The sequence below is a fragment of the Sus scrofa genome, chromosome 3 (assembly GCF_000003025.6).
Source record: "Sus scrofa isolate TJ Tabasco breed Duroc chromosome 3, Sscrofa11.1, whole genome shotgun sequence".
NCBI lineage: Eukaryota > Metazoa > Chordata > Mammalia > Artiodactyla > Suidae > Sus > Sus scrofa.
Window position 1 is genome coordinate 96657787 of NC_010445.4, and position 27054 is coordinate 96684840.

At 37.9% G+C, this 27054-nt stretch overlaps 1 protein-coding gene across 3 annotated transcripts in view; it reads right to left on the bottom strand.

Annotated features, from left to right (window-relative positions):
- The window catches only part of DYNC2LI1 (dynein, cytoplasmic 2, light intermediate chain 1), a 47184-nt gene that overhangs the window by 1688 nt on the left and 18442 nt on the right, over positions 1–27054 (bottom strand). For 2 of the 3 annotated variants that reach the window (NM_001244749.2, XM_021085662.1), the window contains 10 exon segments: positions 2829–2921; positions 3355–3452; positions 6635–6705; positions 7328–7404; positions 11576–11653; positions 12242–12310; positions 13256–13442; positions 22096–22184; positions 24586–24655; positions 25675–25709. In NM_001244749.2, the coding sequence (NP_001231678.1) occupies positions 2829–2921; positions 3355–3452; positions 6635–6705; positions 7328–7404; positions 11576–11653; positions 12242–12310; positions 13256–13442; positions 22096–22184; positions 24586–24655; positions 25675–25709 (867 nt within the window). 3 annotated transcript variants of the gene reach the window in all.

Consider the following 27054-nt stretch of genomic DNA (forward strand, 5'->3'; position numbering starts at 1 on the left):
TAGGAAAGGAAAATTCCATTCTCATTTTCAGGAAAATTACAGATGGTCTGTTTCATACCTATACCCTTAAGTTATTAAAATTAAATGTTGGTTAAAAAATAAAATTTAAATGTTGAAAGTTTCAAAACTGTATAAAGACTTTAGAATATTTTTTTTCTTTTTTCTTTTTTTTAAATGGCCACACCTGTGGCATATGGAAGTTCCTGGGCTAGGGCTGCAGCTGCCAGCCTATGCCACAGCCACAGCAAAGCCAGGTCTGAGCTGCATCTGCGACTTACACTGCAGCTTGTAGCAACACTGGATCCTTAACCCACTAAGCAAGGCCAGGGATGGAACCTGCACCTTCAGGGACTACATTAGGTTCTTACCTTGCAGAGCCACAACGGGCACTCCTCAAAGAATTTTTATAGTATTAACTCCAAAGTAGTCTTTATAGCTTGGTTTATTTTTTCTAATGAATTTAACTCACTTCACCCGTTATCTTAGCTTATGGTTTCAAAGGTTATTAGCTCATAAAGAATAAACAGTAATCAGTTATCACAAACTCTGTCTTTAATTGGAAGTGCTGAATTCTTTTTAGCAATGATAATAGAGAGGACAGTGCTTTGAGGGTCCGTGCTAGTAGTCTCTCCCTTCTGCATACAGCAAACTGAGAGAATGGATCTGGTCATGCCAGCCATGCCATATTTTGTTTGATTGCTGATTATTTAAGCCACTAGGAGTGAGGTCTGGGGAGGAGAAGGAGTCAAGAGGAGGGATCACATCTAGTTTCAGACAGGCTCAGGACTAGCCTTCCACTCATATGCAACTGGATTATATTTTAATGAAACAGGATGTCATCTTTCCTCCTAAGAAGTTCAAGAGTGAGGATAACTATTTGGGTTAAAGGTATGAAGACACAGAGCATACAGTATACACTTTTTCAAGCATTTAGAGGTTGTTTTTAAATAAGAGCATACTTTTGTGTAATTACTGAGTAGACATTTCTTTCAGATGGCTGTTATTGTTCTAACAGGCAAATCAAATCTAAAGATTATAATGCTGTTTTCACTGAAAAATGTTAAAAGCTACAGATTAGTTTTTCACCTAATGCAGATAAATGCTTTTATTAACACACAAATTCAATGTGTTATAAAACTGGCACTATCTCGCCCATATAAATGAAAATGTATTCTTAAATGTTAAGAGGGAAATTCATAGGGATCTTTCAACATTAATCTATTGACAATTCTCTCATACCTAAGTCAGTTTCTGTATATGTCAGCAGACAACTGGAAACAACATAAGGCCCTGCAACTACTTTGGAAGAACATGAACAATATACAAGTTTAAAATTTTGGATATTAGAATGTCAAGGTTTGAATGTGGATATCAATTCAATAATTCAGCATCAAGTAGTAATCTTTAGGGTGACTTTAAAACAGAAGTATAAAATTAATTTAAGGTATGCACATGCAAACTGAAATCAATGCCATTCATTTACTAAAATAACATGAATGAAACTGGTTTAGAGGCAAAATTTGGATATTATAACTCTTCAGATGAGTTAAAAAAATCTCTCAGGCAAGAGGGTATGGGAATTCGTGAAGAAGTGGTGAGGTCCAAGGTGAAGTAACGAATGATATCGGTATTGTGGGGCTGCTTTCCAGTTCCACTCAACAGTTGTATGGTTTTAGGTCAGTTAGGGAAGATGGGCTGGAACATGAAAACTCATGATGCTCAGAAATACTCTAACCCTTTAATAATACCCACATATGTGTATATATATACAAATAACAAAAGGTATCACTGTATAATTTAAACAGATCCTCTTATCAACAATGGCAGTTAGTCACTGGCTCCTAGGTAAACATTAATTCAGAGATAACTTCCAACTAATCTCTATTAATTCAGAGATAACTACCAACTAACCCGACATAAGGGTTACAAGAGGTCATTTTACTCTTCCAACAACATGCCTCTCCCTGCGCTACAGTTACAAAACCCTCTAAATATGCATATTTTTCAAAAGCCCTCTGGACTGTGTTTAAATAAAATGTTTTACTTACTTATTCGAGGGCCCGTGAAGGTGAAACAATAGTGCTGAGAAAAAGGCCCTGGTGACTGCTCGCAATGAGTGGTTGTGTGCGGTTCCCTTGTAACCATGTGGCTGCCCAAGCTACTCAGCTCTACAAATCCCACCTGAGGTCAAAGTATTCAATGTACTGTGCATAATTCTATAAGGTCACGTTCTGCACCAGGTCTCACTTTATCAAACTAAGCGGAGATCTGGGAAAAATCTAAACACTGGCTCCTGATGAATTTACCAATCTTTTCATTCTTACATCAGACTTGTGTATCACAAATGGGAAGGCAGTCTCCACTTGCAATCACTTTCCTGGGAGAGCCTGGAAATTGCGTTTTGTCATCTGTGTTTTTGTGCTTTTAGACTGGGTCATCCTTAATTTTTCCGATACAAGTACAGACACATCTAAATGTCCTAATAAAAAACAAAACCTTTTAACTAGTCCCACAAACAAAAGGATATCATGGAAGTGTCTCCACAGCAGTGAGGGAAGAATCACTACCTATCTTAAACACAAAGGAAACTGGAAAATCCAAAAGGATATGTGAACATCTCTGCGTGGTAGTTGGACAGGTGATTCTTAGCTCCTTCTACGTGCACATCGGAATTTTAGTTTCTTTTTAATATAGTGAAGGTGTACTGTTTAACTAATTTTAAAAATAAAGAAATTTAAGGAAATCAACTGAGAAAAATTTATGGAATTCTAATATGGATATTTCTGTGATAAAACAAGATGAAATTTTAAAAGCGTTTAGGATAATACCTGATCCTTCTGGATTCTCATTTCATCAACCTCACATTCAGCGTACTGAGGGTCTCTTGCAGGGTCCTTGACATCTTTTTGTGTGCTGATACTCTGAAATCACAATTCTTCAGATCATTGCATGCCCATAAGTCAAGACCTTCAGTGACTATCATCTACCTCCCAGGCCAAGTTCCCATTCCCCACCCAGACGGTGAAGGTGAAGGCTATCTTTTGAGCTTTTATTGGCACCTCTGAGGGCCATTTCGGATTCCCCCTGTCCTTTCTCCTCCCTCTCCTTTCAAATGTTGTCTCTTTCTTCTCTAAGAGCCAGAGAACTCTGTTTGGAAGGGGAGAAAGAACTGTGTCTTACCCATCTTTGAAACCCCACAGTGCCTCATCTACAACAGATTTTTGGCAAATGTTTAGTTGATGTTGGGGCATGTGAGTAGGAAACAAAGGTACCATAATAGGCCCACTGGAACATTTCCCAAGAACTGTTGAGTAGTGCTGAAAATTCTTGTTTTGAAAAATTAGAAATATATACCTTTGGTGGAAAGAGCTTTTCATATACTTTTTTCCACAAGTCCATTGGTGAATGGGCTTGAATCTTTCCAATGTCATTATCAGGAACAGGAGGCAATCCTAAAATTGCAAGTTTTACTCTAAATGACTGCATTGACTGAAATCTTACAAACTCTATCAATAAAGCTGATGACACTTATGCAAGCATAAATCTTAGATCACTCATTTCTCTTCTCCCTAATACAGTCACTATTAAAATTTACCCCAACCCAGTGTAGCAAGGCCACTGGGGCAGATTTGAGTACCAGAGGAAGAGGAGACAGAGTAATGATAAATTATAGTTCTCCTTCTCCACACTTAAACTATAGACCAGCAAAAATATAAAGTTTGATATTCCCATGTTTTCATGAATTTGTAAGAAAACAGATATTCTTACATGCTGCTGGTTAGAGTACAAATTGGGATGGCTAATTCAGAGGATAATTTGACACTACTAAATACTATGAAAATACTAAAAAAGATCATACCTCTTAACCAGCAATTCTGGTTTGGGGTGTTCCTGCTAGAAACACCTGCATACATGTACTAAGGATTTCACACAGGAGCATCATTTGTATTAGTAAAAAACTGGCCACCTGAAAATGTCCATCAATAGAGGTTTTGTGAACTAAATTACTATGCACAGCCACACTGTGTCATGCTCTCCAGCAGTTAAAGTACAAAATAGACCTACATGTGGAATTAATATGGAAAAATCACCAAGCTGTATTGAGTAAAAAAAAAGGATAATTTCAAAATGATATAGAATGATACAATTACATTAAAATAGTTTTTTTCTATACCACATTCACATATATAGAAATAGTCTGGAAAGATACATACAAAACTTGATCCTTATATGTACTCTTTCAAGATTTTATAAGGCAGATGTCTTTATGTATTGCTTACATAATTTAATTTAAAGATTAACATGAAAAATTTGAAAATATGCTGCTACTTCTTGGCAATTTTCAATCATAATCTGAGATTTCTCATGCTTTCTATCCAGCACCTACACTGTTCACTCACACTGTGTTACTGTTGATCTCCTGGGGCGTCCTTACACTTTGGTGGGAAAGACTTTGACATAATCCACCAATCTTATTCAGATTTCCCAAGTTTTTCCTTGTCTTCACCTGTGTGTGTATTAAGTTCCCTATTATTTTTATCACCTTTGTAGGCTTGAATTATGTTATATGTAACCTTTCCTGATTGGCTTTTTTCATTCAGTAAACTTTCCTGAAAGTTCACCTAAGTTGCTGTTCGTGTCGATAGTTGTTCCTTTTTACGGCAGAGTATTATTCCATGCTATGTATACACCAGTTTGTTTATCCATTTACCTGTTGAATGACATCTGGATTTTTCCACTTTGGGTCTGTTACAATAAAGGTGCCATGAATACTTGTGTACAGATTTTTCTGTGAACATAAAGTTTTCATTTTCTTTCAGATAAATGTCCAATTGTGAAATTTCTAGGTCATAAAGTAGCTGCAAGTTTAGTTTTATAAAAAACTGTCAAACTGTTTTCAAGAGTGGCTGTGCCATTTTACATTCCCAGCAGCAATGTCTGAGTGATCCTGTTTCTCTGCATCCCCTCACCAGCATTTGGTGTTGTCATTCTATTTTATTTTAGCCGTCTGGTAAGTATGTGGTGGTCTTTCACTGCAGTTTCAATTTGCAACACCTTAACAATTAATGATACTAAGCATCATTTCATGTTATTGCTATTTGAATATCCTCTTAAGTGAAATGTCTACTCATGTCTTTTGCATATCTTCTAGTTGGATTTTTTTTTTACTATTAATTCCTTTATGTAGTCTAGATACTAGTCATTTATGTAGTTTTTACCTATTTTCAAATACGTAGTTTTAAAATATTTTCTCTCAGATTTTTTTTTTTTTTGTCTTTTCTAAGGCCACACCCTGCAGCATATGGAGGTTCCCAGGCAAGGGGTCCAATCAGAGCTGTAGCTGCCGGGCTACACCACAGCCACAGCAACGCGGGATCTGAGCTGCCTCTGTAACATACACCACAGCTCACAGCAACACCTCATCCTTAACCCACTGAATGAGGCCAGGGATGGAACCCACAACCTCATGGGTCCTAGTCAGATTCATTACCCACTGAGCCATGAGGGGAACTCGGCAAAAGATTTCTATCAGTGTTATCTATCAGTACATAGTGATTCTCACTGCTAATAAAATTAAGCTGATACTAATAATAAATATAAAAATCAGTCTATGATCACTCATTACCACATCTATCCTTCTCATTCCAATTCAATTTATAACCTCTTGTCAAAGATCTCTACATTTGGGAGTTCCCATTGTGGTACAGCAGAAATGAGTCTGACTAGTATCCATGAGGATGCGGGTTTTATCCCTGGCCTTGCTCAGTGGGTCAGTGACCCGGCTTTGCTGTGAGCTGTAGATGTGGCTTGGATCCTGCATTGCTGCAGCTGTGGTGTAGGCCTGCAGCTGTATCTCTGATTTGACCCCTAACTGGGAACTTCCATATGCCATGGGTGTGGCCCTAAAAAGCAGAAAGATCTCTACATTTGAAGTCAAGTCAACTTTAGCTTGAAAGAGTAATGAGGGATGAGAGATAAAAAAGAAAGCTATTGTCCATTACAATTTTAAAACCAAATTATGCAACTTGAGAATAAAGAGCTGCTAGGTCTAAAAATCTCCACAATGAAAACAGTTCTTGAGAAGACAAGGAGCTTGACTATTTAAACTCTTAAAATACCTTTTGCCTGTGGCATCTAAAGTTTAGGAAATACATCCCATTAGATGAGGCAAGTTGTTTTCATAATGAGAAATTAAGGCGTATCTAATTATAAAGTACAACTGTGGTCTTTTTGATTTATTCCATCACTTGCATCTCTCAGGTGTTTCATCACTGCCATAATGTATAGCTTTTAATTTCCTGACCACTCTGTTTCTGGTTTCCTTCTAAACTCAAGGAGCTTAAGTTTAAAAGTACCTGGAAATCAGTGAGGAAAAGAAAATACACGCGAATTTTTTAGTGGACTAGAGATCAGAGAAATCAGCCTTTCATGAGGCAACATCCCTTCTTTTGCAAATATTTCAATGTAATGCATTATGCATCAATTCTGTGTATACGAATAAATATGTAAGAAATAACAGCAATGATAATGAAACCAGAAACAGTGGTAAAGTTGGAGATGAAGTGAACAGGGAGTAGGATAAAATCAATAAGCAATTAAAAAAAGATTGAACAATCTTAATAAGTTTACCAACCTATTTGACTTAAAGAATCCAATCCTGCTGTGATAAACAGTGGTTTATTCTGATCCACACATATTGATTTACTACACGGATAAGAAGAAAAAAGAATCTAATTTAGTTTATCAATCGAATAGCCTGCCTACTGTAAATACAAGAGCAGAGTTTTATATCTAGCCACTGGTGAGAGCATCACCCAAAATGAAAGAGTGAAAGTTAAGGCAAGTGATTTAAAAATTAAAATATTGTGCCTTGGATGTATAGTGGTGAGCACAGCTGTTTCCCCAAAATTAAAACACAGCATTAATAAAGGTTTTATAGGACAAAGAAGTGACAGACCCAAATTATCTTAAAGGCAAGAAAGTAGGAAGGTTAAGAAAAATACATACTAAAATTATCGATTCAATTTCTAATCAATATAAACAAGTCATAAAAGAGGGAAAGCTACTAAAATGAGGGAAAAGAAGAAATCAGGGAAACAAGTATAACATCACTATTTTATTCTAGTCTCAAGTATTTTTATAACATTTTACTTGTAAAACCCGAGATATAGTTAAACAAAATAAGCAGCAGGAGATAATATGAAATTATCTCTTTAAAGAACAGTTATCCGAGGCACTTCTGGGGTCAAGAAACAAAAGACTGGTAAAGACGATAACTGAATGAGATAATACCAAAAATGATAAAATGAAAAAATATTTTAACTACCTTTTGTCAATGCCAAATGCCAACTGGTTAATAACTCCACGTATTTTTAGTAATAGAGCTTCTGATTTACTGGTAAACTAAAAAGATAAAAAAAATCAGGGGAATCAATTACATGCTCTGCTTTTCAAATAGCAGGTAAAATAAATATGGTTTTGAGTGAGTACATATTACAGGGAGAATTACTATTTATTTGCCTAACAAATACTTGTGTTTGAGTAAGCAAAGGAAAAGAAAGCAAGCTCAAAAGCAGTTGTTTTAATCCACTCTTCAAACTACAGGAATGCATGATATCGAATGGATTATCCTCATTGCCAGGGTGCAAACTGGTTGGTTACAAAACAGGAAGTGGGCATCATAAATAACTTTCCCCTCCCAGGGCATATTACTGTCTTCAAAGCAGTTAATGTGGGAGTTGAAGGCCCGTCCAACAATACTCACACTCACTAAAATGATTTTTTTTAACTTCTCTTCTGCATTGCTTTTGGAGCCTGAAAAATTAGCTACTGAATATTCTCAGGGGTGGTCTGTAACTAGGGTGATCATAACTGGAACATCTTAGAGAATGAGACAGGGCAGGGGTGGGTACTATTAATAATTAAGCTGAGAAAAATCAGGTGAAAGTTGGGATATATGGTTACTCTACAAATCTTTGAAGACTAATTTGGATTTTTTGGAAATATCAAATGTCACCCAGCCAAATCAGAGTGACTCAGAGGTACCAAAGCCGGAAAAACAATCTTGAACCAAAATGAAATGTAATTATAAGGCAAAGAGAGACCAGCTTTCAGGATAAGATTCATTATGGATTAAGAACAGGCTCCCAGGGAAAGTATTCCAAGGAGAACACTTGTGTGAATCTATGATTTGATACATTTATATTTTTTAAAATTAAAGCAATTTTACGCTTCTATTGAGACAATTTTTTAATATGAAAACTTCAATCGAATTTTAAAAACACTTCTTTCTCTTCTTTTTATATTATCTATTATGTTCCCTATATGGTGAAGAAAACCTCACCACAAATGTTATTTCATGGGACTATAGGGCCACCCTTGCAGCATATGGAAATTCCCAGGCCAGGGTCGAATCAGAACTACAGCTTCTGGCCACAGCCACAGCAATGCAGGATCTGAGCTGCATATGCGAACCATACCACAGCTCACAGCAATGTCAGACTGCTGATCCTCTGAGTGAGGCCAGGGATCGAACCCATATCCTCATGGATGCTAGTGGGATTCGTTTCTGCTGCGCCATGATGGGAACTCCCAAGAAGCTTTTAACTCAACTCCCCTTCCCTATCTGTTGCATCAGTTGCCTTGAAAATATCCTCCACAAATAGCTATAGAGCTTCTACTTGTGAACTCAGTGCCTCCTGGAAGTTATTTTTAGAAACAACTTATTCCATTTTTTTTTCTCCTTTTTATTTGTGGCATATGGAAGTTCCTGGGCTAGGGGTATAATCCGAGCTGCAGCTGAGGCCTTCACCACAGCCACAGCAACACTGGATCTGAGCTGCATCTGAATCCTATGCTGCAGCTCATGGCAATGCTGTATTTTTAATCAACCAAGCGAGCTAGGGATCGAACCCGCAGCCTCACAGAGACAATGTCAGGTCCTTAGCCTCTGAGCCACAACAGGAACTCCAACTTATACCATTTTCAGAAAATGTTAGTTTTGAAGTTTCTTTCTTAATTTGAACCAAACTCTCTTGATTCCTTGTTCTTGACTCTAAAAGAGCAAAGAATACATTTAATCCCTTTTCCATGGAACAGTTCAAGTATTTAGTGTTACCACATTCTAGATGGTACAATCTAATTGTATACTGTTCCTCTTAGATCATAATTTTATGTCCCCTACCATCCTGGTGGTTCTCCATTTAATCTGGTCCAACTTATCAATATTTATCTCTTTTTGCTTTTATTAACTTGATTAGATTGCCCATACTATTGAAGGTAAACTATGTTTTAAAAAAAACCCTGCTGAGTGTCACTGAATCTTTTTTTTTTTTTTTTTTTTTTGGACTTTTTGCCATTTCTAGGGCTGCTTCCCATGGCACATGAAGGTTCCCAGGCTAGGGGTCGAATCGGAGCTGCAGCTGCCAGCCTACACCAGAGCCACAGCAATGCCAGATCTGAGCCACATCTGCGACCTACATCACAGCTCACAGCAACGCCAGATCCTTAACCCACTGAGCGAGGCCAGGGATCGAACCCGCAACCTCATGGTTCCTAGTTGGATTTATTAACCACTGAGCCACAACGGGAACTCCTGAGTGTCACTGAATCTTGTAATGCAGTACCCAACTCGCTCCCTTGAATGGGCTGTAGGGTAAGAGTGGACGTGAAAGATGGGGCTTTGGTAACTTTGGCTGCTCTCTTCTGGCCTGGGAAGCTGGAAAGGCTTTTCTGATTCCCTTGGTGGTCCAGAAGTACTCCTCTAACCCCAAGCACTGATCCCTCTGGCTCACTGAAAGCTGAGAGGAAGAATTCTCAAATCATTTCCTGAGTCTTTTGAGCTATGGTTAACACAGCCTGCTGTGGCCTGCACTGACCTGACTTCACTGAAATCTGTCCCTATAAAAGCTGCCTGGGCCTTGGCTGATCATCAAGTAGGATCTGTTCCTAATGAAAGGCAGGAGTTTCCCCTGGCTAATTAACCCGAAGTAAATGTAGGGCCTCATCTAGTGACAAAAATGAGAAACTACAAGATCCATGGTCTTTACTTCTGTGCCCTGAATGAGTAATTTACTTTAAATTTCCTGTATCTTTTCAAAACAGGAAAGAATATTTCCAGAGTGCTTTGTTAATATGTAAGCAGATACCACACAAACATAAAAGAGGATTGCTTTTTTTTTAAAGAAAAATACATGATAAAATGTATTTGAATATTTTGAGAAACATAAAAATTTTAAATACAAATCCTATGTATTACTTTTAGTCAGAATATACTAGCCATGAAGGCTGGGGGCTAGGCTATGTTGTCTCCAGGTTCCTCTGAACACTTTGATTTAGAGGGGAAAAGAGGCCAATCAAATGGGGAAAAAAATCTTTTTTTAAAATAAAACTGTTTTTATATTTTATTACATTAAAGAATATCCAGCAATATCTGGTCCTGCTGGAGAAGATAATGATAATAGCAGTGATATGACCCAGCCTTTACTGAGCAATACTTTGTGTCGGGCCTGAGCTAAGGATTTCACAGGTACTCCCATCTATGAATCCTCACAACAAGGTACTATTTTTGTCCATTTTACCCTGGAGGAGACGGAAGCTTCAGTGAGATTCTGCGATTTGTCTGAGACCACATTATCTAGTACACTGTTGCCCTGAGATACGAACCTAGGCAGCATGACTCCGAAGTTCCTATTTTTAACCTCTACAACAAGCAGCCCTTTTTTAAGTTTAAAAAAGAACACACTGTTGGAGTTTCCACTGTGATGCAACAGGATCAGGGGCATAGCTGGAGCACTGGGACGCATGTTCGATCCCCGGCTAGGCAGCATAGGTTTGGGATCTGGAGTTGCCACAGCTGTGGTGCAGGTCTCAACTGTGGCTCAGATCTGATCCCTGGTCTGGGAACTCCATATGCCGTGGCGCAGCCAAAGAAGACAGAAAGAAAGAAAAAAAACCCAACATGTTGTTAAAGGTTTTTTTCCTCTTTCAAAAGAAAACAGATTCTCTTAGGGGAAACTGTAAAAATGGATAAATACATAACCAATTTATCTCTTTCTAAGGATGATTGGTGTTTATGGCTATCAGAAATTTAGAATTTTTGCTTGAACACCTAGGCAACACCTAGCAGAGGGTGTTCTATAAATGCATGATAAACACTCTGTAATAAGAGAGTTTGGGGGCAATGGGAAAGGAAAGAAGGGGATGACATGCATTCGTAAAAGCATTAGCATTTGTAACTGTGCACCTATCAAATCTGTTACTGTGGAGTTCCCATCGAGGCTCAGTGGTTAATGAATCCAACTAGGAACCATGAGGTTGTGGTTTCAATCCCTGGCCTTGCTCAGTGGGTTAAGGATCCGGCGTTGCCATGAACCATGGTATAGGTCACAGACGCAGCTCGGATCCAGCATTGCTGTGGCTCTGGCCTAGGCCAGGGGCTACAGTTCCCATTCAACCCCTAGCCTGGGAATCTCCATGTGCCACGGGAGTGGCCCAAGAAATGGCAAAAAGACAAAAAAAAAAAAAAAAAATTGCTACTGTCCATGCAAACCCAAAGGATAGGAAGTGTACAAACCATTAACGATGCTCCGTAATAATGTGCAACAAAACGAAGTGTCTTGCATATTACCTTTCTCTTCTCAGAGTCAAAGTCCTGAAGAAATATGTTATTACAAAGAAAAAACAAGTTGAGGGAACTAAATATCTGTAGCAAGAAAGCAGAAATTGTTAAGTACAGAAATAGATTCTTTCTTATTTATTTACTTTTTTGGAATGTACCTTGAAGGGTAGGATTCTATTACCTTGCTATTTGCAGAAAGCTGAACACAGCTGCAGCCTTCTAGAGCTACAGCTTTCAGATCTTTCCTTGTTTAAACACTTAGCTCAATAGAATTTAGATATTAGCACACATTTTATAACATGGAATACCCTGAGGATTCTCTGACAAGTCAAGATAAGAAGAAACCAATTTTCTACTTTCTTCAATTTAAAAGTTGGGACGTTAAGTCCTGTCCCTTGGTAACTGGATTGGATTTGGTTTCTAAATCTTCTACCTTATCCCCATTTCACAGTATTTACTCTTTTTCCCAACTATATCCTCTTTTCCAAAATCTTTAAGATGTGTGACCCCTGACCTCTCCCTCCCCAAGTCAATTTTGTCATTTCGTTATTGCATTTGTTCCTCTCCTATAAAGCCCAGGCATGCACGTACACAAACTCAACTAGAAGGGGAAGAGCTTACCTGGAAAATATCGTATTTACTTCCAATTATGACCAGAGGAATTGGGAATGGATCAATTAATTCACGATCCTGATAACAAATATATTTCATTGGTTATAATTATTTATTACTATGTATTCAGCAAATTCTACTTATCTCATTTTAAATCTTCTCATAATGTTGACACTGTTTGCTTGACATAGAGGTTCTTCCAATGTTTAACTTCCACTTACTAAGCTACATTTCTCAAGCATAAAACTAGAAATAAGTTCCTAAGTTACTGTGATATATAATCACATTTTCATGTTCTGCCCTTTAATTTTCTTATGTAACATAAGAAAATGTCATCTTCCTGTTTTTGTTTTTTATTATTTTGTATTAACTGTCTGTTACAGTAACATTTATACTGCATACGTGGGATCTGTAAACTTTCAGTTATGATCTGATATTACCTTTGTAAAATACATTCATATACACTCTGGCTACTATAAAATACTGCTCTTAGTTTTCTCAAAGACAAAATTCATGGCTGTATATAAAGGGTGTGTGTTATCACATTGCAACTTTATAATTTTATTAATTATCAGATGATAAAAAGATATTGATTATGTGACAGCCACTGAATGAATCTAAAGTATAGAGTGAAGGTGAAGGCTGTTAAAACCCTGCTCCTTGCTTAAAATTGTAGCTTCATCTAGTCTTTGCCAGGTAACATTTGTACAATCTGGCTTTTTAGCTTCATTTTACAGAGATTATAAAATCAGTATCAAACTACTACTTTAAAACTCTGTTCCTTTTGATTGGTGTAATGTGCCATAACAATCACAGAAGATGTCTAATAAGAAGACATACAAAATCTTTTTCCTTGTTTTGCTCCTGAGGTTTTATTAAATTGCTATAATTTTCCAGTGAACAGGTTCATCTACATCAAATGAATTCAACTCATGCATACAAATCTAAAGAATGTGTTTGTGATGTTAACTTTAACTATGTATGGAGCTAAGAAATCCAGGAATAACCCCAACAGCCACTCACTGGATGGTCCTTCTGCATATTACTCCATATCTTCTGTCTCATTTCAGAAGCTGCTTTAGAATTTTTCTTCCCCAGCTTCATTATCACTTTATCTACATGACGTTTTGTGGCTTGCAACAGATTCTCCATGGTGGGCCAAAGGTCATTAGGTTTTGAAAGATCCAAAACAAGAACGACAGAAAATGTCCTAAAGAAGTAAAAATATCTTTCAAAAAAAGACTCAAAAATAATTACCATTTACTGAAATTTGTTTTCTAAGAGTAACACTATAAGGAAAAAAATAGCAATTTTCTAAGAAAGAAGTGCCCAAATTACAGCCTTATTTATTCCAGTGCTTTTCTCTAATAGTATTTAAGTGTAACAACTGAAGATTTTATTCAAACTAATAATAATCCAGTTCAAATAATCTGCAAGCAAAAAGTTTATATCCAATTTTGCTATGTGCTCCAAGAAGGGAAGCAAAAATAATCACAGCATCAGTGACAATTCAACAATCAGGTGAAAGAAGGAAACAGATTTACTGAGGGACCTTGCTAGGGGATGATCTAGCTTATTCATCAACACCTCCTAGAAGATGTTATAATGGCCATTTTATGGATCAGAAGTTTGAGGTACAGATTCCTGTAACTAATAAATTGTAGAGCTGGTATTTAGATTCAAAGTCACCTTTCTACTATACTTTGCTGTCTCTCTGAAAGCACATTCCTGACCAAGACACGTACCACCACCGTCACCACGTATGCTCATGTTCATGTATATTACACATAAAACTATTTAACTCAGCAACAACAACAACCCAATTTAACAATGGGCAAAGGACTCAAATAGACATTTCTCTAAAGATATACTGCCAGTAAACATATGAAAAGATGCCCAGTATCACTAATCATTAGAGAAATGCAAATCAAAACCACAATGAGATACCACTTCACACTCACTAGGATAGCTTTGATAAAAAGGGAACAAAAATAAAAACAAACAACCCACCCCCCAACCCCCGCCTGAAAATAACAACCATTGTTAAGGATACAGAGAAACTGGAACCCCTGTGCATTGTTGGTGGGAATGTAAAATAGCACAGCAAACACTGTGGAAAACAGTATAGTGGTTCCTCAAAAAATTAAAGGATTCAATAAATTCCACCTCTGGGTGTTTTGAAATCAGGGACTCAAATAGATATTTGTACACCAAATTCTCAGAGCAGCATTATTCACAATAGCCAAACGGTAGAAATGACCCATGTCCATCAAAGGACTGATGGATAAATGAAACATGGTTTGTACATTTGATGAAATATTATTCAGGAAGTATGATTAAGATGGCAGAGGAATAAGACGTGGTGCTCACCATCTTCAACAAATACATCAAGAAGAAAAAAAGAACCATCAACACGTAGAATGATTCACACAGAACATCTACTGAACGCTGGCAGAAGAACTCAGACCTTCAAAAGAGGCAAGAACCCCTCCACATAACTGAGTAGAATGAAAAGAAAAAAAGAGAAAAAAAAAGAGAGAGAATAAAGAAAAAAAAAAAAAAGAATTATGACAGGACCAGCTCTCCTGAGAGGGAGCTGTGAAAGGAAAGGAATCAGCACCCTGGGGGACCACCTAACTGATGAGGAGATCAGCCAGGGCAGAGAAGAAGCCTCAAAGCTTCTCAGAAAAAAGCACAGCAGCCAGTCAGAGGAGGGCAATGCAGAGAGAGAGCCACACAGACCATCAACACCACCGCCCAGGACTCCACAGCCTGAGAGACTTGGGCTGCAAAATTCAGTTCTGGAGAAAGGACTAGGGTTGGCTGTGTGGAAACAGCCTGAGGGAGCACGAAAGGAGGCCTGGGCCCACAGGGGTAGCAAGGTACCAGTGTTGGGGAGGGCAAGAGGAGGAGGAGGGGGGGATGGCTGTAGGACCTGCTTTCTCTGCATGTGTGTGGGCTCTCAGGCAGCAGGGCACCTCTTGCGAGGGTTATGGGTGGGGGTACAAGCAGCCGTCTTGGACTCCTGAGGTACGTCCAGCCCACCATCAATAAGGGTCCTGTGAACAGGCATTGCTTGTGGCCTGTCACCTCAAGGGTCACTGCTGCGGAGGGCCCTGTAACCAGGTGCTATCTGTTGCCCTCACCCCCCCTGGAAATGCACATGAACTGCTGTTGCTGCTGCCAAAGGCTCTGGGTGCCGTCCCACCTCCCATAAGGTCACCTCCACTGCACAGGGCTCTACAACCAGGGCCTGCTGCCTCCACATTCCTGTGGGCCCTCACCACTGCCAAGGAACTGGCAACCAGGCATTTTCTACAGGTGCTGCCCATTGCCCCTACCTCCATGGAAGCATGCATAGGTCATTCACCTGCACACCCCCATCAAGGGTCATTCACCTGCACATCATTCACCTGCACACTCCTATCATGCGTCATTCACCTGCACACCCCTATCATGGGTCATTCACCTGCACACACTGAGGAAAGAGACAGGAAGCATCCAACCAAAAGCAGTCCTTATGCCAAAAATACCCCCCCAAAAAAAACCCAAAAAACAAATAGTAAGCTCACATAAGCTACCCAGAGACACTCCTGCATATAAATAGCCCTCCAAGACTATAATAGATAATTGTTTTCCATAGACTCACAGAATAAGGAAAATATAAGCAAAATGAAGAAGCACAGGAGCCATTTCCAGTGGAAAGAATAGGAGAATTCCCCTGAAGGAACAAACAATGAAACAGACTGCTGTGGTCCAACAGACACTGAATTCAAAAAAAGAGACAATAAAAATACTGAAGAAATTAAGAACAGATATCAACAGTAATGCAAATTATTTTGAAAATGAACTAGAAATTATAAGACAGAGCAAAGAAAAATTAGAACATTCATTTGAAGAGACAAAAGCTGAGCTATAAGCATTGAACAGAAGACAACAATGCAGAGGGACAAATAAGTGACTTGGAAGATAGAAAAATGGAAAACATCCTATTAGGACAGCAGACAGAAAACCAAATTTAAAAAAAATGAAAGCAATATAAGAAATCTATGGGATAACATAGAGCAGGCTAATCTACACACAATAGGGATTCCAGGAGAGAAAAAAAAAGAGGATTGAAAATATATTTGAAGAATTTATGGCTGAAAACTTTACAAATCTAAAGAAAGAAAGAGATATCCATATACAGGAAGCACAGAGGGCTCCAAACAAGTTGAACCCAAATAGACCTACACCAAGTCAAATTATAATAAAAATGGCAAAAGTTAAAGGAGAGGATTCTAAAGGCAGCAAAAGAAAAACAGAGAGTTAATTACAATGGAACCCCCCACAAAAGACTATCAGTTGATTTCACTACAGAAATTCTACAGGCCAAAAGAGAGTGGCAAGACATATTCAAAACTGGAAAAATTTGCAAACTAGAATACTCTCCCCAGCAAGATTATCATTTCAAAAAGAAAGAGAAATAAAGAATTTCTCAAACAAAAACTAAAAGAACACAACAATATTAAACCCACTCTAAAAGAAATATTGAAAGATCTCCTCTAAACAGAAAAGAAGTAAGGAGACATAGGATGGATGAAATCACAATTGGAAAGTAATCACTTAAATAAGCCTCTATACAGATTAAAAAGAACAAAAAACTATTTGTAAAAGTGATGATAAACACAAGGAAGAGCAAAAGGATAAGCATGAAGATATAAAAAAGGACATCAAAATCATAAAATGTAGGAGAGTAAGAAAATCAAGTCTTTTTTTTTTTTTAGAATGTGTTTGAGCCTATATGACTATCAGGCTAAAGCAAGCAGATATAGGAAGGGGTTAACAATCATAAATCAAAACCAAACAATATATTCACAAAAACCAAAAAGAGGACATAAGCATAAAACAAAATGAAATCATTCATCAAAAAAAGAAAAAGGGAGTTCCCGTCATGGCACAGTGGTTAACGAATCCAACTAGGAACCATGAGGTTGCCGGTTCGATCCCTGCCCTTGCTCAGTGGGTTAATGATCCGGCGTTGCCGTGAGCTGTGGTGTAGGTTGCAGACTCGGCTCAGATCCCGCGTTGCTGTGGCTCTGGCGTAGGCCGGTGGCTACAGCTCTGACTGGACCCCTAGCCTGGGAACCTCCATATGCCGTGGGAGCGGCCCAAAGAAATAGCAAAAAAAAAAAAAGAAATAAAAACGAAAATAAACTAACGGGATCTAATCAAACTTAGAAACTTTTGCACAGCAAAGGAAACCAGAAAAAAAAAAAAAAAGACAACATACATAATGGGATAAAATAGTTGCAAACGATGCACTGTCAAAGGTTTAATATTTGAAATTTACTATTGACTCATATACAACTCAACAACAAAAAACTCCAACAACCCAACTGAAAAATGGGTAGAAGACTTAAACACTTCTCCACAGAAGACATACAGATGGCTAGTAGGCACATGAAAAAATGCTCAACATCACTAATTATTAGAGAAATGCAAATCGAAACTATAATGGGGTACCACCTCACACTGATCGGAATGGCCATCACTAGTAAGTCTACAAGTAACAAATGCTGGAGAGGGTGTGGAGGAAAGGGAACCCTCCTACCCTGCTGATGGAAATATGAATTGGTACAACTACTATGGAGACTCCTCAGAAAACTAAATATAGAACTACCGTATACTCCAGCAGTCCCACTCCTGGGCATATATCTGGACAAAACTACAATTCAAAAAGATACATGCACCCCTCATGTTCATAGCAACACTATTTACAATAGCCAAGACATGGAAACCTAAACTTTCACTGACAGATGAATAGATTAAGAAGATGTGGTACATATACACAATGCAATACTACTCAGTCATAAAAAAGAATGAAATAATGCCATTTGCAACATGGATACAACTAGAGATTCTCGTAGTCAAGTAAGTTCCAGAAAAACAAATACCCTATGATACTGCTTATTATGTGAAATCTAAAATACAGCACAAATGAACCTATCTACACATCAGAAACAGACTCATAGACATAGAGAACAGACTTGTGGTTGCCAAGGGGGAGAGAGAGAGGAAGTGGGATAGACTGGGAGTTTGGAGTTAAGAGATGCAAACTATTACATTTTAAATGAGGAAGCAATGTACTGTATAGCACAGGGAACTATATCCAGTGTCTTGGGATAGATCATGATGGAAGATAATGTAAGAAAGAGAATGTATATGTATGTATGACTGGGTCACTCTGCTGTACAGCAGAAATTGGCACAACACTGTAAATCAACTATACTTCAATAAAATTTTTAAAAATGAAAAAAGATAACAAGGATCTACTGTATAACACAGAGAAATCTACTCAATGCTAATAACCTATATGGGAAAAAATAATGAATATATGTATATTTATAACTGAGTCACCTTGCTATACACTTGAAACTAATACAACATTGTAAAGGAACTCTATACTCTGACAAAGTTTTAAAAAAGAAAAAAATAGAACAGAAATGGTGAGATCTTCCTGACAAGTTTGAAAAACCAGACCAAAAAATGAACACAAATATATTTCTCTTACACTTGTGTTATAAAATGGAATGTAAAAAAAAATTTATTCAGCTTTATAAAGGAAGGGTATCTGATACATGCTACAACATGAATGAATCTTGAAGACATCACTTTAAGTGAAATAAGCTAGACTCAAAGGACAAGTACTGTATTTCATTTGCATGAGGTACAGAGAGTAGTCAAACCATAGAGACAGAAACTAGAATGGTGGTTGCCAGGGGTTGGAGGAGTGGGAATTAGGGTGTTATTGAGTAATGGTTACAGAGAGTTCAGTTTGAGAAGATGAAATAGTCTGGAGATGGATGGTGGTGATGGCTGTATAACAATGTAAATATACTTACGGCCACTAAGCTGTACATTTAAAAATGGCTAAAGTGGTGAATTTTCTGTTATGATCTTTTACCATAATAAAAATGAATGAACATAAATCTAGGGGTATTTCAGAAGATGACATAATATGTATGTAGGGCCATAATTATGGGCCAATATATCCTTGATCAACAGGTAAACATTCTGCTAATAGAGTTACAATATATGTTATTTTATAATATAGTCAAGTTATTTTTCTTATTTTGACCAAATCAGCTATTTTGTGTAAAGCAAATCAGTAGCTAAATTCTATAATATGTCTAAATTCAGAAAGTAGTCTTTTTAGGCATTATCAAGATTTTCTATAAAATTACTGTGCTATTAAATTGTCTAGCCAATCATATGTCATTTTAATAAGCTCATAAACAGGTTTGCTTAATTTTAACAACATAACATATACAGTTTTTAATAGTAAGGAAACAAATTTTATTTTCAGGGTTTTAGTATTGTTAATGCCTTTTTTTTTTTTTTTTTTTTTTTAAAGATGCCTATGGTTTAACTTTTTTTTTCGGCTTTGTCCACACAGCATGCAGAAGTTCCCAGGCCAGGGATCAAACTCACATCACAGCAATGACAATGCCGGATCCTTAATCCCCAATGCCACCAGGGAAGTCCCAACTTTTTTTCCACTATGGCAAAATAAATATAACGTAAAATTTATCATCTTTTTTTCCAAATAAAAATAAATTTGTTTTAAGCAAAGGTGAAAGGGATTATTCAACTTTTTTTTAGGATTAAAATGTATGCGTCCAGTGTACTGGAAATATTCATGTTACTTTTACCTTCATGGCAAATGGCAGGTAAAAAACTTTTTTTTTTTTTTTTTTTTTTTTAACACAGCCATCCTCTTAAAGCAGGGAAGTGGGGACTTCCCATTGCGGCTCAGCAGGTTATAAACCTGACTACTACCCATAAGGATGCTAGTTCAATCCCTGGTCAATGGGTTGAGGATCTGGCGTTGTCATGAGCTGTGGTGTAGGTTGAAGACGTGGCTCGGATCTGGTGTTGCTGTGGCTCTGGCTGGCACCTGCAGCTCCGATTCGACCCCTTGCCTGAGAACTTCCATATACCACAGATTCAGCCCTAAAAAGCCAAACAAACAAACAAACAACAACAGCCACAAAAACCAGGGAAGCAGACCACAGGAAATGCTCTATTACAAATTATCTCAAGTCTCTGGAGATGTTCAATGCACTTATAATTATTCTATGAACAGTCATTTTGAAGATAAGCACTGCTGGTAGCATTTGGTATCATTTTTGGAAGTTGCTGGGCTTTGTCCAACACAAGAAAATTATGTGTCAAATTAAATCCAGTCACAAAACACTCAGATTTGCAACTATATTAGGAGTGAAATGTTTTCCAGGAATTCTTCAACCACTCAGCAAACTACTCTGGACCCAAGCCTCTGGTGGCCCTTCCCTCTGTTGATCACAACCCTGACCTTCTTTTCTCTGAAAGCAGCCTCTAGCTGCCTGGGGTTGCAGGGCAAGAAGACCAAGAGCCCACAAACCGAGGCATTACACAGAAGCTGTAGAAAGACTTGGCTTCCAGTAGAAACCGGAATTTCTACAAGCCAGCGAGGTCTAGAGAAGAGAAGTGAGGTAACACAGCAAGGTGATGTGACACGTCAGGGCCAGAACTGAAGCCAGCGCCCAGCCAGGAAAGAGCTGCTCCCAGCCTTTTCTCACTCCTGTCAGCCTCCGGCCAGGCTCTGCTTCCTTCAGCTCCTCCCCACCCTCGCCATCTCTCCTCAGCCAACCACCATGATCTGCCCTAATTCCCAGGCAGCTTTGATTCTTTTTCTCCGTTAGGACAAATAAACTATATAACTGTAAAATTCCAAGATTCTGAAAAATAATATCAGAGGAAAATGGTGGTTCTAAGTGAAAAAGATCTCAATGTGGATATAAAATATCTCACATCTGTTCAAAGGTGAATTTACAAACACTGAAAACACTGAAAAATACCTCAATATGTGGAGAGTGGTTATCTTTCACATTGTTGAGGATGCTTTTACTTTCTAGGTACTTTTTAGGATTTTCTAAGTTTTCTATATGGCATACATTACTTTGGTGATAAGATAGTAAATTATATTTCTTTAAAAGAAAAAAAATCACTGGACAAATACAGCCAATGTTACTGGCTAGTTATGGAAAAACAATTATCCTGGTAACAAGAAATAATGCCATACTTATTTGGATCTTAATGGCTGAAATGTAACAAAGAATTGTCAAGCCTTTTGTATTTGGTCCAGGGAGCAGCAATGATTTGTGCTAAACTCTGACAAAAGTAAGATATTTTAGATTTCAAAATTTTGTTTTCCTTGGCTAAGATGGGTTCCCAGGAACACTGTGAGAAATGTCACAATTTTCCACATCTGATTTGGCCAACATGTGGGAGTCATTGTCAGGAAAGCACCACCAAGGAGTTTGAGGTTTTCCCCCAGGTTCTATTTCTTTAAGGTCAGCAACAGACTTCCTTTCTCCTCTAACTCATAGACTTCCCTTGGATGAGGTTTCAGTGGTACGAATTAGCAGTAAATTCAAAGGTGACTTGTAACATCCAGCTGAAGGAAAAACTCAGGGCTCAATGAGCTCACACTTGGATGGGTATTAGAAAGAACTGTTTTCAAATTGATTTTTGCCAAGTGAATTCACTGCCCAAGTGTCATCTGACATATTTTTGTTTGTTTGTTTGTTTGCAGGTTTGAGAAATATATGGTATTAGTTGGAATGCCAACTATCTCACTTCAGCACTGGCCAGAACCTTGGTTTTTCTCAAAATCTGAGGGTGTTACGGTTTAAGCACACAGAAAAGAAGTGAACTTAAGCCCTTCAGCAACATAAAAGTGTCCCTGCAAATTCTGATTCACAAAAGCCTGCTCATATTCATCCCGTGGCCTCTCCTGTATACTTACTAGCAACAGTTCCTGGAGTTAGTCCACTTACCGTAAGGTGTCACTTGTGATTGGTATGCTGATTAAGTCCAGTAAAGATGTCCCTCCACCTAGTTCCCAAAAGTGAGCAATATCTTTTGGCTGAAAAGAAAGTTTTTTTTTCACTTTAAAATTTTTGATTTTTTGGCTTTTTTTTTTTTTTTTTTTTTTTTTGTCTTTTCAGGGCCACACCCGCAGCATATGGAGGTTCCCAGGCTAGGGGCCCAATCAGAGCTACAGCTGCTGGCCTACACCACAGCCACAGCAACACAGGATTTGAGCTGCGTCTGCAACCTACGCCACAGCTCACGGCAACACTGGCTCCTTAACCCACTGAGTGAGGCCAGGGATCAAACCTGCAACCTCATGGTTCCTAGTCGGATTCGTTTCTGCTGCGCCACAATAGGAACTCCAATTTTTTTGAATTTTAACTACTTCTTATACTTCATTAGCACTGGCCAGTATTAATTATGGATACAGAATACTACAGTCCTCAATCAACCCTTTCTTGGCAGTCAAAATTTTCTCCATTCTCTATCTCATCCTTCAAAATGCACCAAATCATCTATTCCAAAGGAGATGAAATATTAAAAATATACACGTGGGAGTTCCCATCGTGGCACAGCGGAAACAGATCAGACGAGGAACCATGAAGTAGCGGGTTAGATCCCTGGTCTCACTCAGTGGGTTAAGGATCCAGCGTTGCTGTGAGCTGTGGTGTAGGTCGCAGACACAGCTCGGATCTGATGTTGCTGTGGCTGCAGCGTAGGCCAGTGGCTATGGCTCCGATTCGACCCCTAGCCTGGGAACCTCCATGTGCGTGAGTACGGCCCTAAAAAGCAGAGAAAAAAAAAAAAAGAATATACATGTGTATATTAATGCCCCAATTCTAGTAATACCTTAATAGAAGACATTAAACAGCACCCCAAATCTGTAAATATCACATGTAGCAGATACTCACTCAAATGTGGTTTTTTTTGGCTTTTTAGGGTTGCACCCTCAACATATAAGGTTCCCAGGCTAGGGGTCAAATTGGAGCTATAGCTGCAGGCCTACACCACAGCCACAACAACATCAGATCTGAGCTGTGTCTGTAACCTACACCACAGGTAACGGCAACAGCGGATCCTTAACCCACTGAGAGAAGCCAGGGATCGAACCCGCAACCTCATGGTTCCTAGTCAGATTCATTTCCACTGTGCCACAATGGGAACTCTTTTTTTTTTTTTTTCCAATTTTTTTGCTGTTGTTGTCTCCTAAGGGCTATGCCCATGGCATATGGAAGTTCCCAAGCTAGGGGTCAAATCAGAGCTGTAGCTGCTGGCCTACAACTTGCATTGGTGAATCCAGGAAGCAGCAGCAGGCAATTTTAACTCTTTATACACTGTCTAAGAACTAAACATTTGGATTGGATCAATATATAAAAATTTGCCTATGTTATGGGAGATATGGGACCTTCTATTCTAGACTGTTCTTCCACACACCTAACTTTAAGAAATGACTTATTGAAAAAATAAAAAAATTAATTAATTAATTAAAAAAAAAAAGAAATGACTTACTGGAGTTCCCACTGTGGCACAACAGGATTGGCGGCATTTCTGGAGCTCTGAGACGCAGGTTCATTCCCTGGCCTTGACACGGGGATTGAGGATCTGGCATTGCCACAGCTGTGGCACAGATCACAACTGTGGCTTGGATCTGATCCCTGGCCTGGGAACTCCATATGCTGTGGGAGGGAGGGAGCAGAGAAGGAAGGACTTCTTTTCATGTGAGAACTCGGAAAGAGAATTCTATTTAGGAATTTTCATTCCCCTAACATATACTATAAGTTCTCCCTCTATCCTGAACAATTTCTAGCTTTCCTCTGCAGATACACTAAAACAAGTGAAAATAGAATTGTGAGCAATTAGGGCCTGTGGTCTCAAATAGCATTACCAATTTCAAGATGTATTTATAAAATATTAATAATTTCTAATAATTTCTCAAAATAGAGCAGAATATTTTCATAAACATTACACAAGTCAAGCTCATATTTTTAGCAGATTTTCTGGGGGAGACAGAAGACAACTCACACTTTTATTCTCATTAAAAAAAAAAATGCCAAAAACTGTGCAAGATAATTCCAAAGGAGTCTTATCCCAGCATTTTAAGACATAACAAATGAGAAGACCAAAATATTTTCACAGTTTGGTTGGCTTCAAATGTGCTGAGTTGCACTTATGTTTAAAAATACAAGGCTAAGGGAGTTCCCCTGTGGCCTGGTAGTTAGGGACTTGGCATTGTCCCTGCTGTGGCTCAGGTTCAATCCCTGGCCCAGGAACTTCTGCATGCCATGGGCACTGCCCCAAAAAAAAGAAAAAAAAAAAAAAAGAAAGCACATAACTAGAAAGTGTATAGCTAGATATTTTTATTGATTATAGATAAGATGGAAAATGTAAAACAATATCAGCATCATTATTTCTCCAACTAAGGGCATAGCAGCATCACCTAAACAGACACTCACTATGTTATGTCCTTTCGCTCTCCTTCCATATGTGTACTCCAAAGCTAAGGTTGGTTTCGGTGGCTCATCCCTGTACAATAAAGACAGGTAGCATTACCATCATGGGTGGGGTTGTTCTGTTATGCTATCATCTTACCTGATTTATTTTTGCTTCCTCTTAAAAACTTTATTTTAGTAGTAGAGAAGTTACATTTTACATACGACATTGAGATACAAATGACTAAAAATGTACCTAAAAATTAAGCCTTCAAAAAACCATCTATTTCGGTAGCAGCTGCAGAGGTGAGTGACGGCATCTGCATGTAGCAGTGGCTGCATCCAGAAACACCACTGGGGCGGGGGGGAAGGCAGCAGGCTGGCAGTGATGGTGGCCAGGTCAGGGCACAAGTTCGCTGCATCTCGGTCATGTGGGAAGCCCTGACATCAGGGTTATGCCCAGCCTGGCTGTGGGGAGCAGGAAACCTAATGACTGTGAATTTAATGGAGACATCAAGGAAAGATTTGAATTTGGTTCTCTATCCGAAATCATGGCTCAAACGTGGGCATTATGTAGCTACTGAGAGCTGCAAATAAATAGGACTTTTCCTTATCAACTTGTGGCACTACCTACATGTCATCCTAAACCTTAATCTGATGGCTCGCTTCTATGGTACAGAAGATGAGCAAGTATACAAAACACATGGGAATATGTACAGCATGAGGACCAATAATGTACTTCAAAAATGTACCTACGAGAAATTTAAAGATTATAATTAATCTTCAAATAATCATGAATTAGGCAGATTAAAAACAATTTTAAATACCAGAGTAGCATAGCCTAAAAAACAGTAAGTACTACCATAGGCTGAGTAATTCTGTTAATTTCTCCCCTCCAAAAAAGGAAATCTAATTATTAATCCTGTGTGATTTTTTTCTGCTTGTTGTTGGTTTTATTTTTAAAGGATCTATTAAAAGCCATACTAAAGATTCACTAAGAATTAAAATGTTTTATTTCAGCCTCAAAATTATTCTCCATGTTTTTCAGAGTCTAACCTGTCCTACACAACAAGAATAAGCAAAAATTAGTCTAAAGGTTAACATAACACTTACCTGTCAAGACACCTTAGAATAATAGTTGTCTTCCCCTGGAAATTCAAAAAGAAAGAATAGTGCGTTAATGTCATCCACATGTAAAATTTTATTATTGTTCATAATTGTGGCCCAAAATAGCTTTTAATCACTTGAATGATAAATTACCTGGAAACTAGAAACTGGAAACTTTCAGAATTGTTCCTAAGTTTGATGAGTGGAAAAAGTTAACTGTCAACTTTCCATCAGAGTGTAACTACACTGCTATTATTATAATTATAAAGTTCCGCAGATGACAAATACTAGCAAATCATACCTCATTTTAGTGGTCAACTTGGCAGCTGTCTTAAATTTTCTCTCTATTCATCAATGCTAATTACTGGTTAAGCTGATGATTAGTGTCTTCTAAAATATTTTAATTCCAATTTGTTGAAGTGGAAATAAAAGATAACATACAAATAAAGAACATGTTGCTAATATGTTCAAGGTAAGCAACCCATATACCAGGTTAGAGGACTTCTTTTGAGTTTATTTCTAGAGGATGTACTTATTCCAAATTTCTTTTTAGGAGTCAGGAAATAAAGGCTCGGGTCCCATTTCTGCCACTAACTATGAAACTTAACCTCACATCTTAATCAGGGACTGGCTCAGTGTTTTAAATCATTTGCTTTTTTTTTTTTAATAGTAAAACTTTTTCTTAAAAAAAAAACATCTCTTACAAAAAAATAAGATAAAAGAGGAGCAGCAGGGAAAGTTCTACTGAAGGACACCTTTAGGATCCAAGGACAGCAGTTTAGAAAACTCTGGACTATCAAAAACAAAGATTATTTTACTTTCATATGTTTCTTTAACCAAGAAACCTATATTCATCCAAAAAGGATAATCATAAGTACATGACTCTAGATTATATCCAGAAATGAACAAAATGAATGACTTTTCAGTAATGAGATATATAATTAGAATAGTACTACAAATGTACATTATTGAAGGATATTTATTTAGCGGGTGTTATAACAAAGTGAAAAACTAGAAATAATCTAAATGTCCCAAATAGGGGATTGGCTACATTCATTATGACAATCCATAAAAGGAATCACATGCAGCTCTTAGGAGGAATGATGCAGGAATATCATACTGAAATGGTAGGACAAGCCATGCTAAGGTAACAGATTTGCATGACCTTTATTCAATTTAAAAACATCTTTTTCTACTCCTTTGAGATGCACAGATATATACACATGTGCATAGATAGAGAAACAAACACAAATGAATCCAGAAAGACATCCCATGTTAACGGTGAAAGTTTCTAGGTAATAACTTTGTAGGTAATTTATTCTTTAAGAAAATTAGTAGGAGTTTCTAATTATCTTATACTGAATATGTATCATGTGTAATATTTTT